At 44.8% G+C, this 14,817-nt stretch overlaps 4 protein-coding genes across 4 annotated transcripts; 3 read left to right on the forward strand and 1 right to left on the reverse strand.

Annotated features, from left to right (window-relative positions):
* Positions 1-3,974: 3,974 nt before the first annotated feature.
* Positions 3,975-4,487, forward strand: F5891DRAFT_964070 (uncharacterized protein; the record flags this gene model as incomplete). Its single annotated transcript, XM_041376066.1, has 1 exon — positions 3,975-4,487. One exon carries the CDS (start codon positions 3,975-3,977, stop codon positions 4,485-4,487), a length of 513 nt encoding a protein of 170 aa, XP_041218270.1.
* Positions 4,488-4,680: 193 nt separating this feature from the next.
* Positions 4,681-5,389, reverse strand: F5891DRAFT_1197421 (uncharacterized protein; the record flags this gene model as incomplete). The annotated part of the gene is made up of 3 exons (XM_041368483.1): positions 4,681-5,086; positions 5,140-5,259; positions 5,310-5,389. 3 exons carry the CDS (start codon positions 5,387-5,389, stop codon positions 4,681-4,683), a joined length of 606 nt encoding a protein of 201 aa, XP_041218271.1.
* Positions 5,390-7,391: 2,002 nt separating this feature from the next.
* Positions 7,392-8,857, forward strand: F5891DRAFT_1197423 (uncharacterized protein; the record flags this gene model as incomplete). Its single annotated transcript, XM_041368484.1, has 5 exons — positions 7,392-7,682; positions 7,729-7,869; positions 8,269-8,394; positions 8,444-8,637; positions 8,689-8,857. The coding sequence occupies 5 exons, from the start codon at positions 7,392-7,394 to the stop codon at positions 8,855-8,857; spliced, it is 921 nt and encodes a 306-aa protein (XP_041218272.1).
* A 1,383-nt stretch (positions 8,858-10,240) lies between these two features.
* Positions 10,241-12,146, forward strand: F5891DRAFT_1197424 (uncharacterized protein; the record flags this gene model as incomplete). The annotated part of the gene is made up of 6 exons (XM_041368485.1): positions 10,241-10,590; positions 10,658-10,833; positions 10,889-11,021; positions 11,072-11,624; positions 11,689-11,757; positions 11,832-12,146. 6 exons carry the CDS (start codon positions 10,241-10,243, stop codon positions 12,144-12,146), a joined length of 1,596 nt encoding a protein of 531 aa, XP_041218273.1.
* Positions 12,147-14,817: the final 2,671 nt, after the last annotated feature.

Consider the following 14,817-nt stretch of genomic DNA (forward strand, 5'->3'; position numbering starts at 1 on the left):
CTACATCGACTCTTGGGGTGCCTTCTGAATGACTGGCAGAAGGTTTATCAAGGAGGGAGCTTAGGTCTCTGAATCTTTTCATTAGAGTCACTGCATGATCGCTGCAAGTCTGGAGGCTATCAAGAGGCATGCGGAGCCGTGCCATCTGGGTCCAGATGATAGTCCTGCCTTGCTCCAACAGCTCAACAGCACGATGCACATCGCCACTGTGAAGGGCACATGATGCAGCGTCCACAGCAAGTGTGCCTTCATGGCATTATGATGAGACGATACAGAGGCCGTCACAGACATGTAAGCATCCAGGAGTTGCATAGAAGTTGCATAAGCCTCCAGTTGAGTACTGTGTGTATGTTGACTAGCATGGTGCACCCAACATAGACTTGCCCACAGGCGGGATAACAAGCCTCCAGAGACAACATTTGCTGCTACCTTGAGATGATGCATGGCAGTATTCAGACTGTCTGCATTTTCGCCCATGCCGGTGCCGTCAAGACCTGAACGATGGAACAATAGATAGACCATAGCTAGTGACTGATGGACTATTAATTGACGAGGATCATGTCGGGTCAACAGAGTCAATGCACAGCGTATGTTCTCTTGCAACTCGTCGAGGTCTTCTCTATTGTGTTGGTGCTCGAAGTGGGTGAAGAGTTGAGTTGCAAGGTTGTGACATGGACCAATCTGTGCGACCGACCTGGCACGAAGCCAGCACTTCCCTGTGAAGTGTGATAGCCGTATCCAAGTCTTCGCCATTGCCTCGGTGGCGAAAGCAGGAGGAGAGTAGAGCCGCGAGGTTGTTCAATGACCCAGACCTACATATCTGTGTGACCAACCAGAAGTAAGGACAGTGCTTCCCTCTGAAGTGTGATAGCCTCATCTAAGTCTTCATTGTTGCCTCGGTGATCAAAGCGAGAGGCGAGTCGATTCACGAGATTTTTTGATGACTTGAATCGACCTGTGTGACCGACTGGATGTAAAGCCAGTGCTTCTCTGTCAAGTGCAATAGCCTCATCCAAGTCCTTGTCATTGCCTCGGTGGTCAAAGCGAGAGGAGAGTAGAGCCACGAGATTGTTTAATGACTTGTACCGATCTGTGTGACCAACACAGCACAAAGATAGTGCTTCCCTGTGAAGTGCGATAGCCTCATCCAAATCCTTGGCATCGCCTTGGTGGTCAAAGCGGAAGGAGAGTAGCAGCCGTAGTTGTAGTATTAGACCAAATATACATGGCAATTGCCAATTTTGGTGTAGACATTTGCGATGGCAATTACCAGCTGCACATGTTGACCTACGGCTCTGGCATGTACCACCCCCGGCTGAGGCCTTGCTCGTAGGCACACAATCGCCCATTGAAATATGCTCCTCAATATTCCCTGGAATATATTCATATAATACAGATATATATTTTAAATATAGATACATAAATATATATACATTACAAATATATCATATCTGATCGGTTTGCCACAGGTACTAGAACCTAGACGCTGACCACAACCTGTTGGTACTTTCGTTCTTCACTATATTCAACCGTGATGATGGAGTGAGTCAATTTAATTTTGATAGTTGTGACTCACTATTTTACCCGTAGAACAACCAGTCCGGCGCTGGACGACACACCTGTGGCGTTGTCCAGCCCATTGCCCAACACAGGTCCAACCCCCACCCTAGCTTCTGGGACCAATATCGACGATCCCAACGCCTACGTTGAAAAACTGTTTCGTAACTGGGCCAAAAACTCACGCTTAGCATTTCTCAACAACCATCTGTCCACTTACCGCGAACGCGTCAATCAGGGCAAATCATGAGCAACCGACTATGTATATGAGGTAGTGCAAGAATATTTCAAACATTATCACTGGAGGTTGAAGATATTGGATGAGCCCTCGGAAAACAATCCATTGCAAACGGAGACGGATGAGTCGCTTTCCCCAATTGAACTCGAGCAAAAATCGCAAAAGGTTTTTGCGATGCAGAAGGTAAGTGTTTATACATATATTTATCTATACATTTTCCAACCCTCAAGTAGGTGATCAAGAGCTGGCTAGACTATCGTGCCAAGTCTTCAAAGAAGTTGTTCGTATGCTGTGGCAAGCCGGAGAACAACGAATGGGCTCGACTCCTCAGCCAACTCTCTGGAGTACGAAAAAACAAGCCCAAGGCCTTGCAAGCCCACCAGTGATGGTCAAAAGATCACTTCAAGACCGAAATCAAGTCTCACTTTCTCAACAAGTGGCGCAAGGCTGGGCTACCTAGCAAGAAGATGACGACCTTCCGTGAGAGGATCACATGCAAACATTTCAAGAAACTATCCGAAGAAGAACAGGAGCATTGGAGGGATATAGCGCAAGCTGAAGGTGAAGTGGCGGTGAAAGAATGGAGCGATCGCCTTGCGGCTCCTCCTTCCACATCTCCCATCAATAGACAAGCGTAAGCATTCAAATTCTTTCGTTTGTACATATCTGTACTAAGGACTAACTTAGGGCTCTGGATAACCTGGCAACCTTCGCTGGACCGATTCTTGCTGGTATGGCTGAAACTCTCAGCATGCACGTCTCCCTTTTAGTCGGTGGACCTGAACCTCGCAAGCAAGGTAAAATTACTGTCATTAGGTGTGTTTTTTGATGTCGTTCCAATACAAAACTAATGTCACGCTGAAAGTATGCATGAGGGTGTTGACTTGAGTGTCAAACCACGCAATTGGCAAACTCAAGATAAGACCAAGTTCAAAATGGTGATCAAGTCCTTTCAAGAATATTTATCACACACATATAGTAAATTCTTTATTTCTATCACTTAACTTTATAATGAACACTGGCATCAGCCAAACAGGACTGCGTTTCCTGTTGCCTCCTGGACAAGTTAGATGACCTGTTCACTATTTTTCCAGACGATGACCAATCTGATGCCAAAGAAGATCGTGAAGCAAATAAACTGACAACAGCCAAATATAGATGCCGGAAGAAACCAAAGCAGCAAGGTACGAAACGCGGACGTGCTTCTTGGCACGAGCCTTCTGAGCCTTCTGAGGCGGATGAATTGTCTTCGGATTCATCTTCCACGTCCTCCGGCTTGCCTTCATCTTCCTCGTCTTCAACTTTGTCAAGCTCCACAGATAGCGAAGATGATCATCAAGGTTCCAGACAGGTACTTCCATTTTCACCACCCACAGGGAACTACGGTGTCACACATTTTAATCCACGCCACAAAAAGACAGCTAACAGACACCTCGAGGCAATGAAGAAGGTTCGCATGTCCAAAGTGTCATCTTGTATATCCGCAGTACCGGATCATTTATCCGCAGTACCAGATTGTTTATCCGAAGTGTCGTCTCGTGTGTCTGAAGTGCTGGATGATACGGACAAAATAGACCAACTCCAAGAAGACACCTCCGTTCACAATGGTAAGATGACTACCGATTGTCCTCCAGCTCTATCGGTAAGTTGTACTAAACTAATATCTTCTTAGAAATCACATCCGCCACCATAATTGAGCCGCCTGCTGACAATCACGTTACCTGTCCACCTTTCGACGACGACCTGATTGATCCATGTATCAGAGATGACCCTGGGATGGCTGTTAACCAACCTCCTGCTGCACCTGGTAAGTATCGACGCTCGGTATGGTGACATATTAATATAATCTCAACACAGCAGCGGAGATTCGTGAGCCTATCGATAATCACGACATGGATGAGACACCCTCTGTCAAACGAGACACGGAAAGGGCCGTGGATCATCATGACACCCCTCTTAACACAAGTCTCGACAAACACATGGTTAATTTAAATCGAGCTACAGACAGTACGTAATTCATGCTTCTCCCATGTGCTATAGTTGTTCACGTTTACATACAGCCTCTCCTGGTAGCAACAGCTTACCTACACTCCCATCTGGTCCGCCATGGTTCAGCAATCCATTCCAGCAGCTGATGAACCCCACGCCAACTTCTCCTTGGTTGATTCAACTATCTGACATGCTGGTGCGCCTTGAGGATGCATTGAGCTTCACGAACGAGAAAGCCGCCTTGGGATGCGAACATTGTCCAGTCGAAGTCCACTGGTGGATTTCCCGTGGATGTAAAGGGAGACCAACCATACCCGATCTCGCCACATTCATATCGCAATGGTGGTCCTGGTGGCTCACGCTTCAACCGGAGTGGAGAAGATGTCAGGCGCCAACACTTATGACACGTGCAATTCTCCCTCGCACAGATGATGGCAGTTGGGACTCCCTCAACAAACCAGGCACAAACGGCATGCTCTCAGTTGTGGCTACCTTAAAGTGGTGGGCAGATGACGCTGATGGAAAGGGGCACGAAGACTTATGCTGGAAAGAGGCTGCAGACGATGTCGTGTGGGTTTTGGACCAACTCATAGCAAGTCGTTCTGCGTTGAAGTCTATGGTTTGCAGTGGGAGCAAGAAACAGGGTCGTTCTGGTACTCAGGTCAATACATCATCATTGAAGAGGACGCGTAATTGGCAGTAATAGAGACTCGCCGATTGATGCATTGCTAGGCTACACATCGAACTTTTTTACTCGCTTGAATACATGTTACATTGGACTATTTTTGTATCTTATATCAAGTCAATGCAACACGCACTTAATGAATCTGATCCTGCGCTCGCTGGTAGACCATGGCAACAAGTGTATTATGTATTCTAAGGGCAGTATGTCTGGGCTAGACTCCAGGCGCCTCCAGTCCCAAGACTTTTTGGTACATGGTTTCCCCAAGTAAATAGGCCTTATTGAGGTCACCCCAAACGGCTAGTGTGTAAATATCCTCTAGCATAGCTACCAAATGCCCAATGAAGCGAGAAACCTCATCAGCAGCGCGCCATTCGTCACATATGCCACACATGTTAAAAATTTTATCCTGCCCCTGCTGTGCCCAGATCAAATAGGGCTCAACACGCCTGACTGCATCCCCGAGTATCTCAATGTCCCCGACGACACTGGTGCACAATGATATAGCATATTCGCGAAGGACACCCTCGACGTATACTGTGGGTACTGCGGAAGGAACAATTTGCAGGACTTTATTCTTCGCATCGCGTACGAGCTCCAAACAGTCGGATAGAGTGACACTATAGTCGATCATTAAGGACACAGTTTAATTACTGTTGAAAATAAAATGTACATTGCCTCAAAGTCGACCTCGTCATTCGACAGGTCATTCGTGTTAGTAGACTCGGCTGTGATGGAGGGTGTGTTGTTCGTGCGACAGAGATGATGTCTCAATAAGATAATGTCTCGGTGCCTAAACACTTCAGTTGCAGGGGGAGAGGTGATAATAACAACCAAACTTACTTTTTATAATATCTCCTGCGTTTCTCACGCGTGGCCTGCTGTTTGGCTGCAACAGTGTGGTGAATAGTGGGGCGAACCATGAGGAAAGATTGTGGGTGGGACTAAACGAAAACAGCACCTTTATATAAGGAATTTGATTACCATAAATCGCTAATGTGCAATGAGGGGCGATGTAGATAGTAGTATTCACGAACTGAATGTAAACGCAAGGTCAATCAAGGGAAATAATGTCAGTGAATCATATCACTCACCAAAGATGCCCGCTTCAAGGTCTCAAGTCCATGTCGTTCAATACATGGTGGAGAAGTTGATCGAACTACATAGACCTACGTTTCGGTTATCTTGATTCAGTGGTAGGACCATAACTTATTTGGCGAGTCTAAGGCTCAGCGCACCGTGACGAGTCCAATCATGCATTCACAATGCACAATTGCGAATGCGCAAATCAATAAACAATAAACTACTATTAAAGAGTTACATACTAGGTTTATTCTGTAATCTTGATGATTTGATAGTGGGATGCTAGATTGATCCGTGTTTCAGTGATCTTGATTCGGTGGTAGGACCATAACTAGTAGTACTATTGAACTTGGAGTCAGCGCACAAGTACGACCATAGATTCATCAACACAATAGGCACATCAACGGACTACTATTAACGAGCTACATACCAGGTCACAGTATTCTGTGATTTTGATGGTTTGTTGGCACAACTGCTAACTTCGATGTGAGACTGAGATCATCGAATCATAGTATATTTGTCGCGTGATGTACACTGGCAATCATGATCATGGAGTTAATCTCGAATCAACCACACACTTTTATGGATCCAAAGCACTGTCCAGTTTCAGATAAAGAAGGTACACGACAGATAACATTCATTTTGTTCGTTTTCACAAATGCTGAGCTAACATTAAACATATGTCGTGCATAGTATCACCGTGACCACTTGAACACATGAGATTATGTAAACAACAACTACCTGGTAAGTCTGTTCATTGCATTAAACATTCACAACATGTTGGAGCTCATCGCAAATCAATCACATACTCATACTGATCTCAAGCACTGTCATATAACGAAGGTTTATTATTCTTTAATTTCTGTTGAACGAGCACTGACAAAATGTCACATGACACCATAGACAATATTCATTATGTAAACACGATATACATGGCAAAGCGTAAGTTACTACTAACTCCACATTTCGAGTCTCCAGGCTGAATAAACACTGAACTTGAAAAACAGAATATTCAACCATCATTCCAACATATTTAAGAAGATTGAACGTACGTGATCACTTGGAACTGATATCTGTCGTGGTGTCAGTGCCTTTGGTGGGAGCTGTGTTACTCAAAGCTGCAGCCACAGCTGCCTCGTATGCTTGAAGTTGTGTGTTGTAGTCCTGCTCTGCTTCTTCCACAATGACTTCACGGATCATGGTGCGTAAAAATTAATTCTTCGTCAGATCGCTAACCAATAACTCTACAACGGCGATCGCTACAAGCTTGACTAACAAGCGGGTGAGTGCTGGATTCTGTCAATGATAATCAATCTCACCACAGCAGGCAGGCATGCAAATTCGAGCTACTCGACTACCGCATGGACCACAGATGCTTTGAAGTGCAACTTCTGTGTGTCCACACTGGAAGACATCCCCGACATTGTGCGGAGTATTGCTGTCAGGCGAGGGTGGAGGCACATGTGCGGTGGACATGTCAGGCGAGGGTGGAGGCGTATGTGCGGTGGACATGTCAGGTGAGGGTGGAGGTGTAGTAGCGGTGGACATGTCTGAGGGTTGATTTGGTTTGGTTCAAGTTCAACTATTTGATTATGGGCTTTAAAATATTTTAACAGGGCTTTATGTGACTTCGGTGCATATATGCGAGGAGCCGAACGAGCGATGAATCGACCAGGTATGTCCTGATATATTTACCTATCTACCAAAATGATCGTCGGATACCCTCTTTTGTACAGGCTTCTTTCTTGAAGCGCTACAACTCAAGGGAGGGGGGAACTTGCTCGCGGGAGCGGGTGTCTACTGGTAAGCTCTAGCATTATTTCCCTCAAACGAGCCTTACTCATGTCAAGGAAAAGAAAATATGTGGCGTACCGCGATGAATCCGACTCAGACGACCATGCGACAACAGCTTATGCCAGGATGATAGCAGTGTCGGCTGGTGGTTGCAGGCAAATCATCATACCTTGCTCCCCGACAAAATTCAAGGCAGGTGATGTGCTGGAAAACCAAGTTGAGCCCCTGCAAATGGATAATTGGGAGCCAACCCTTGGCGATGACTTTGTATTTGACAACGAGATTGAGCCCCAACCCATCATGGTGGTCAAGGGACCAGCAAAACACTATGCAAACTCGGTGAGATTCCAACAAATTTTTGCTTCGCATACTTAACTCTTTATAGGATGCACCTTTGCATGAATGGATGGGCGTCAACGAGCGTGTCGGATTCCGTGAAGAATATCTTCTTGAAGAGCTACGTCTGGAGGGCCATGGTAGCTTAACAACGACACTGTGTTCATGCAGCGATATCGATAATAACATTGTACAAGAACACCTGTATCGTTGTGAAGATTGCTATGGACCAGAAATTTCGTGCAAGTCTTGTTGTTTGTTAAAGCATGCACATCATCCTTTACATATAATCAATGTGAGAGTTTCAAAGTTCAGGTTGTATTTCCAATTTTTTTTTGATGATGCACAGAAATGTAATGGGACTCATTTTGAGCGTAATTCCTTGGCCGACATGGGCCTTAGGGTTCAACTAGGACACAAAGGAATGCCATGTTTGCATCCGCAAAGAGGGCACATTTCTTTTGTCATGATTCACACTAACACAATCCACCGAGTAAACATTGATTTCTGTGGGTGCCATCAGCGAATTTCTCATCGCCAGCAATTGTTACGTTGTGAATGGTATCCGGCTACACTACATTTTCCTCAGAGTGCCTGTACAAGACGTGTTCTGGAGTTATTCCTCATCTTGACGTGGTCAAGCAAAGTATCTGGCTATGAGTTCTACGCTAGTCTCAAACGACTCACTGACAACACGGGTTTGAATGTACCTAAGGTATGTTATCGCACGGCCTATGCCTCGCAAATGTTGACTGCAGTCACAGTCTCGGTATAAAGAATTTATGAGAATGGTTCATCAATTTTGCCATATCAAATTAATGAAGCAAGCTGGCTGTGGTAATATAACTGGTGGTATTCATGAGACTGAGCCTGGTGCATTAGCCATCAAGTGTCCTGCTTGTCCGCAACCTGCCGTAAACCTGCCAGAGGACTGGGACAAAGTGGAGGGATCAATGAAGTAGGCTTTTTTTTTATCCACTGCATTCATTAAATGTCCCCTTCTTCATAGATTTCTTTACTATTTGATTATCGCTATGGATGCCAACTTCCGCCTCAAGAACAGGAATCAATTTTCTAGCATGGCCAATTCTGGGCTACACACAGGCCTGGCATACTTTGTTCCTGACAAATCTTACACGGAACACGTACTCAAGAATGCAAGCCAAGCCGATTGTTAAGACCATGCACAAAGGGTAGGACTGATTCTGAGGGGCTCGGCTTCAGCTCGTGCGCTGCGCCCCTTACCCGAGTATGTGCCCTTAATTTCAGATTGGTGTCCGAAGAAAGTCCGAAGATGTCCGAAGGCGCGAGAAACTTTGGAAGGACTTTCCGGACGGGTACAAGTAACTTCCGGATGAGTGCGGGAAAGTTCCAGAGGAACTTCCGGAAATTACAATGGGGTTTTGTCCTAATACAGATACGTGTAATGGCTACTCAGGACTTGTCCTGAGTAGAAGCAAACAGAGGAAAGGCTGCAAGGACAAAGTCTGAAGCAGAATAGGTCCGGAGGACCGTGGGAAAGTTCCGGACGAACTTCCGGAACTTCGGATGAGTGGAGGAGCGGAGGAGCGGAGGAGCGGAGGAGCGGAGGAGCGGAGGAGCGGAGGAGCGGAGCTCTGGCCTAGGGAGAAACTCCCTAGGCCTGAGATGGATATCAACTAAGTTGGAAGACTAGAACTGATTATGAGGACTTAGAGTGAAGACTAGTGCGAGGACTAATATGATATTCAGACTGAGGTACTACAAGACATATACACGAGTTTATATACTAAGAGAAATAACAGAAGGATCAATAAGCAGAGTCTGAGGCTATGTATGAAGCATATGCAAAGGTTAACAAATGTGAGTCGGAAATGAAGATAGGTTAATGGATCAGTAAGCATACCAGTAATAGATATAACCGAGGTACCGGGAACAAGGAATACCGGATAGGCTGTGTTAACGTTATATGCACAGGAAATGAATCAAGAAGCTTATCGTATATTGGATAGGAAATGTATCTATACGTCGGATAGGATCGGATCGGACCGGATCGGATGTGGTCCGGATGAGATGCGTGGATATGCAAGATATAATATTAGGGCAATGGGACAAGGGTGAACGATGCAGGCTAGCTGCGAAGGTAAAGGGATCTGGATGTGGATGTGCGGAGGTGCAGGGATCCAGATGGATAGAGGACTGCAGACATGGATAGGATATCCGAAGGTCCGGATGAGGCATGGGAATATTATCGGATGTAGGTCCGGAATACGGGATATGACACCGATGTAGGTTTTTTTAAATTTTCACTCGTGTCGCACACGCTCAGAGGAGACCAACCCATTAGATTAGCACTTGTTCGAGGTTCAGGACATTGGCGCACGCTGAATCCAAGTACTCGAATGGGTTACGAGCGACTGGCGTCAGCTTATGTCTTTGCGCACGCCATGAATTTGTTCGACCTCAAGGAGTTGGAGACCTTCAAAAGGGCGAAAGGTATTTTTGTTTATACTATGTATATCTAACTGTCTAACGATGAACTTAGATATGCTAATATGGATTTCATCTTCTTCTCATCCATCATGTCTCTCCTCCTTCTCTCTGTTGTCATATCTTATGACATTGCTTGCCAGTGGAAGCTCAATCTCACGAAGAGAATGAATGGGCTTCCAGAACACCTTCAGATGCCGGCGGCTGTCGCCCTCGCGGCATTTATATCTGGAATCCCTAAGTTCCACTGCCCTGCGCACAAAGAAAAATGTGTGATTCCACATTCCTTGAACCTCATGCCAGGCATAGGACGGACTGATGGCGAGGGAATCGAACACAATTGGGCAGAGATAAACCGTGTTGCAAACAGCACAAAGGAAATGGGTGCCAGTTATCGACACGATGTCCTCGATGATCATTTTGGACATCACAACTGGCGCAAGTATGCTGGACTAGGTACAATTTTTTTGGTCTGTTCCCGCCAATACAATGACTCATTCGATTTACAGGACTCTCACTACGGAGAAAATTGCTAAATGCTGTCAAGGAATGCGACATCACCAATCCTTTTTGCGTGACTTCAATTCAGCGATCGATGATGCACATCAAGGAGAATGGACTGCGATGATCGAGGCTTGGGAATGCGACAAATCAAGTCCGAATCCATACGTGCACAGCAAAATTAGTAATGTCTATCTATAGTTTTGAATTTTTAGTTGAAGCTGACTATGATTCAACAGGCCTTTCAGAAGCACAAGTATGTGCTAATCTCATGGACAATGAGAAGATTGCTATTAGTAATGGGCATCAACTTCCACATGAAATGACTCCTAGTTCCTTCATCAACATGGGCCTGGTTCTGGAAGACGCTCAGTATGTTCTACTTCTGCAATATTCTGAGATGCTCTTCTAATCATTGCCAGGCGACGAATCAAATCGGATCTCACAAGATCTCTCGGTGCGAATGGGCACACCGAACTTCACCAACGTCAGGTCATGCTACAACGACAGATAGCCCACTTCCGCGTCATACAGCGGGTATATATGGTAGGCATCGAAAACTGGATTGAAGAGCAAGACATGAATTTGTCTGACGACATCGAGGACGAATTGCTCTGGCTACCATCGACACTCCCTCCAAGCGATCGAGAAGTAATATGCACAAACAATGTTGCTCACATTGAGGCTGAGTTGCACAAGGGACAGTGTTGCGATTCACTTGATAAGTTGCACAGGCAATTACATACCAGATCCCATTTCGTCAAACACCACAATCTCGATTTACGTGGACAAAAAGCCAACACTCATGCAAGTTCCTTTCTCGCTCGGTTCAACAGCAAAATCAACGCTGCTGCTGAAAAGTACCGTGTCACTCGGTCAGCATTGCTAGAACTGGTTGGGATCAGCGAGCTGGACAAGGAATTTCAATATTTAGAGGCAAGGGACATTGTGGCACCTGTTGACATGGTGTCGGGTGTGAGGAGTACCACTGGAATGCGTGGAAGGACAAGGTCCGAGTGAGACGCATCTCGTGGATTAGGGCAAGGGTATCAGACGACATCGTGGATTTGGTCTGCTTTGGGAGTTCAGGATGATGAAAGTGATGCGGGTCTGAATGATGGTGAGCGCACTAATATATGTATCGACTCACTGTCCTGACCTTAACTGTAGTGTTGCATGTAGAATGGGCCAAGTCTCGTGCAATGGTGGAACGAAGAGGTTTTACTCCTCAAGGAGGAAATGCGGCGAACACGACAATTTCTTGCATGGCGTGCACAACAGTGGCAATCTGTCACTAATCTGTCACACCAGGACATGCAGATTGTGGCTGGCGCCATCGCATATGCCCACAGGCAGGCTGCAGTTCAGCATGCACTATTGGCTCGTTTCACATTTCTCTGGGGCACTGGAGCTGATGCGGACATCACAGCCGCTGCAGATGAGTTGACTGAATGTTTTGTCGAGGATGAGGTCAATTTTGATGACGAAGAGGGGTAGGCATATAGGGGCTTTCGTCTACTATTTTTATCATACCATATCATATTTGTTTAATTAGTCATCATGAATTAAATTTTATGTCGAACCTACATTTAAATATGATTTTTAATGTGGATACCCATAGTAATATTATTTACTGGCATGAACCAGCAGTGGGTGGCAGGGTGGCAAGAGCCTTAGATTAGGTCAAAGTGTGCAACTGGTAATTGCCGTGAAGAATGTCAATTGGAAAGCTGGTAGTTACCACTTTACTAGGTCTAATACTACAACTAGGGGTGAGAGTAGAGCTGCGAAGTTGTCTAATGACTTGGACCGATCTGTGTGACCAACAGAGCACAGAGCCAGCGCTTCCCTCTGAAGGGCAATAGCCTCATCCAAGTCTCCATTGTCACCTCAGTAGTGAAAGCGGGAGTAGAGTCGATTTGCAAGGTTGTTTAATGACTTGAAGCGATCTGTGTGACCGACAGAGCACAGAGCCAATGCTTCCCTCTGAAGTGTGATAGCCTCATCCAAATCTTTGTCCTTTCCTCGGTGGTCAAAGCGAGAGGAGAGGTTAACCGCGAGGTTGTTTAATGACATGGACCGATCTATGTGACTGACAGGGCGCAAAGCCAGCACTTCCTTGTGAAGTGTTAAGAATGTGCTCAAGGGTCAAATCCGAAGGGCTTGGCTTCAGCTCGTGCGCTGCACCCCTTACCTGAGTATGTGCCCCTAACTTCCGAAGACTGTTGAATGATGTCCAAAGGTTACTGGACGATGTCCGGAGGGTGTCAGGCGATGTCCAGAGTCCAATGTCTGATGCGCGGTGTAGAAACAACAATACTGAGAGGAACAAATGATGCTCCTGACTGTATCTGTAAATAGTTGTAAGTTCGCGCATTGCCTAGTCTGCGTTACTTGAGGAGACAAGTGCGTTCGACCCTAAAGGGGAAGCGAGTGCAGCGAAGATCTAGAGGTACGCGCTGAAGCGAGGCGCGAGAAGGCGCGGGAACACACGCGCGTATTAGCGCGAAGTGTGGGAAAGCGCGCCTGTGCAGAAACAATAGAGAGACTAGACTCAAGTGATGATATACAGTGGCTCAAAAAAGTGTCCCAATGTTTGTAGCTTTTCATGTAATTGCTATATCATGTGTCGAGACATGGGAATATGACTAAGCTATAGGGAGATGTCGGAAAGGTCTGCATCTCAGCTTCATTTCGGTTCCCTATACCGTGGGAAACTAATGACATTATGTGAAGATATGAGTATTTTAATTTGATGACTCATTGGGACACTTTTTTGACTTTGAGTTTTACTAATGTAATCTCTATAATTCTAGTACTGTGTGTGACCTCCTTCTGCTCCAATCACTTCTGCCACTCTTCTAAACATATTCTCTATCAATTTTGGGTATTCCTCTTTGGTGATTCCATCATACTCTGCTATAACACTGTCTCATAGTTGGAATAGCCCCTATAGTGAATCTTGATATGCTACAAGTAATTTCTTGAGTGATTCTCAGGGGTATTCAATATGTTTGATGTCTTGGGTCTATGTTGAACATGATAGAATAGTAATATTATGGTCTTTAAGTTATTTGGTAGCCAATCTAGAAGGTTGCTCTATAAGACTTAAGATCTCTTAATCACTATATTCTAATTGGAAAGACTGCTGATGCTAATAAAGTGATTAAATTGATTATTTCCATCATTCCTATGACTATCTCTACTCAAATAGTCAGACAGACTCTCAAGACAGCCCATCTTAAAGCTATAATCAAGAAAAACAGATTCCTCTGTCTCCAACCTATAAAAATAAAAGACAAGATGCTACTTTCAAGTACAAATATCGGACTGCTAATAGCTGAAAGAGGTTTATCTAGTTAGATAAGGTTAAAATCAATAGGATGAAATCATATGGCAAGGAATTTATATTAAAATAGATAAGACAATCATTAAGATAAAGAAAAGTTAAATAAACACCTTAAGTTTCAAGACAAAACTTGATGGTATAGGACTATATGAGATAAAATGGAGTGGGAATCTTCTATGAAGCAAAGGGGAGGATGAATACAGAGTAGTGAATACTCATTTGACAGGAGTGTCTGCTAAGAAGCATGCAGAAGTTATGAGTTAATGAAGAAGATACTGTTTTGTGATAAGACAATGACCCCAAGTATACCTCTAAATAAGCCACCAATAGCTTGCAAACCATGATATTACTATTCTATCATGTTCAACATAGACCCAAGACATCAAACATATTGAATACCCCTGAGAATCACTCAAGAAATTACTTGTAGCATATCAAGATTCACTGTAGGGGCTATTCCAACTATGAGACAGTGTTACAGCAGAGTATGATGGAATCACCAAAGAGAAATACCCAAAATTGATAGAGAATATGTTTAGAAGAGTGGCAGAAGTGATTGGAGCAGAAGGAGGTCACACACAGTACTAGAATTATAGAGATTACATTAGTAAAACTCAAAGTCAAAAAAGTGTCCCAATGAGTCATCAAATTAAAATACTCATATCTTCACATAATGTCATTAGTTTCCCACGGTATAGGGAACCGAAATGAAGCTGAGATGCAGACCTTTCCGACATCTCCCTATAGCTTAGTCATATTCCCATGTCTCGACACATGATATAGCAATTACATGAAAAGCTACAAACATTGGGACACTTT

The sequence above is a fragment of the Suillus fuscotomentosus genome (assembly GCF_016647785.1).
Source record: "Suillus fuscotomentosus strain FC203 chromosome Unknown F5891scaffold_122, whole genome shotgun sequence".
NCBI lineage: Eukaryota > Fungi > Basidiomycota > Agaricomycetes > Boletales > Suillaceae > Suillus > Suillus fuscotomentosus.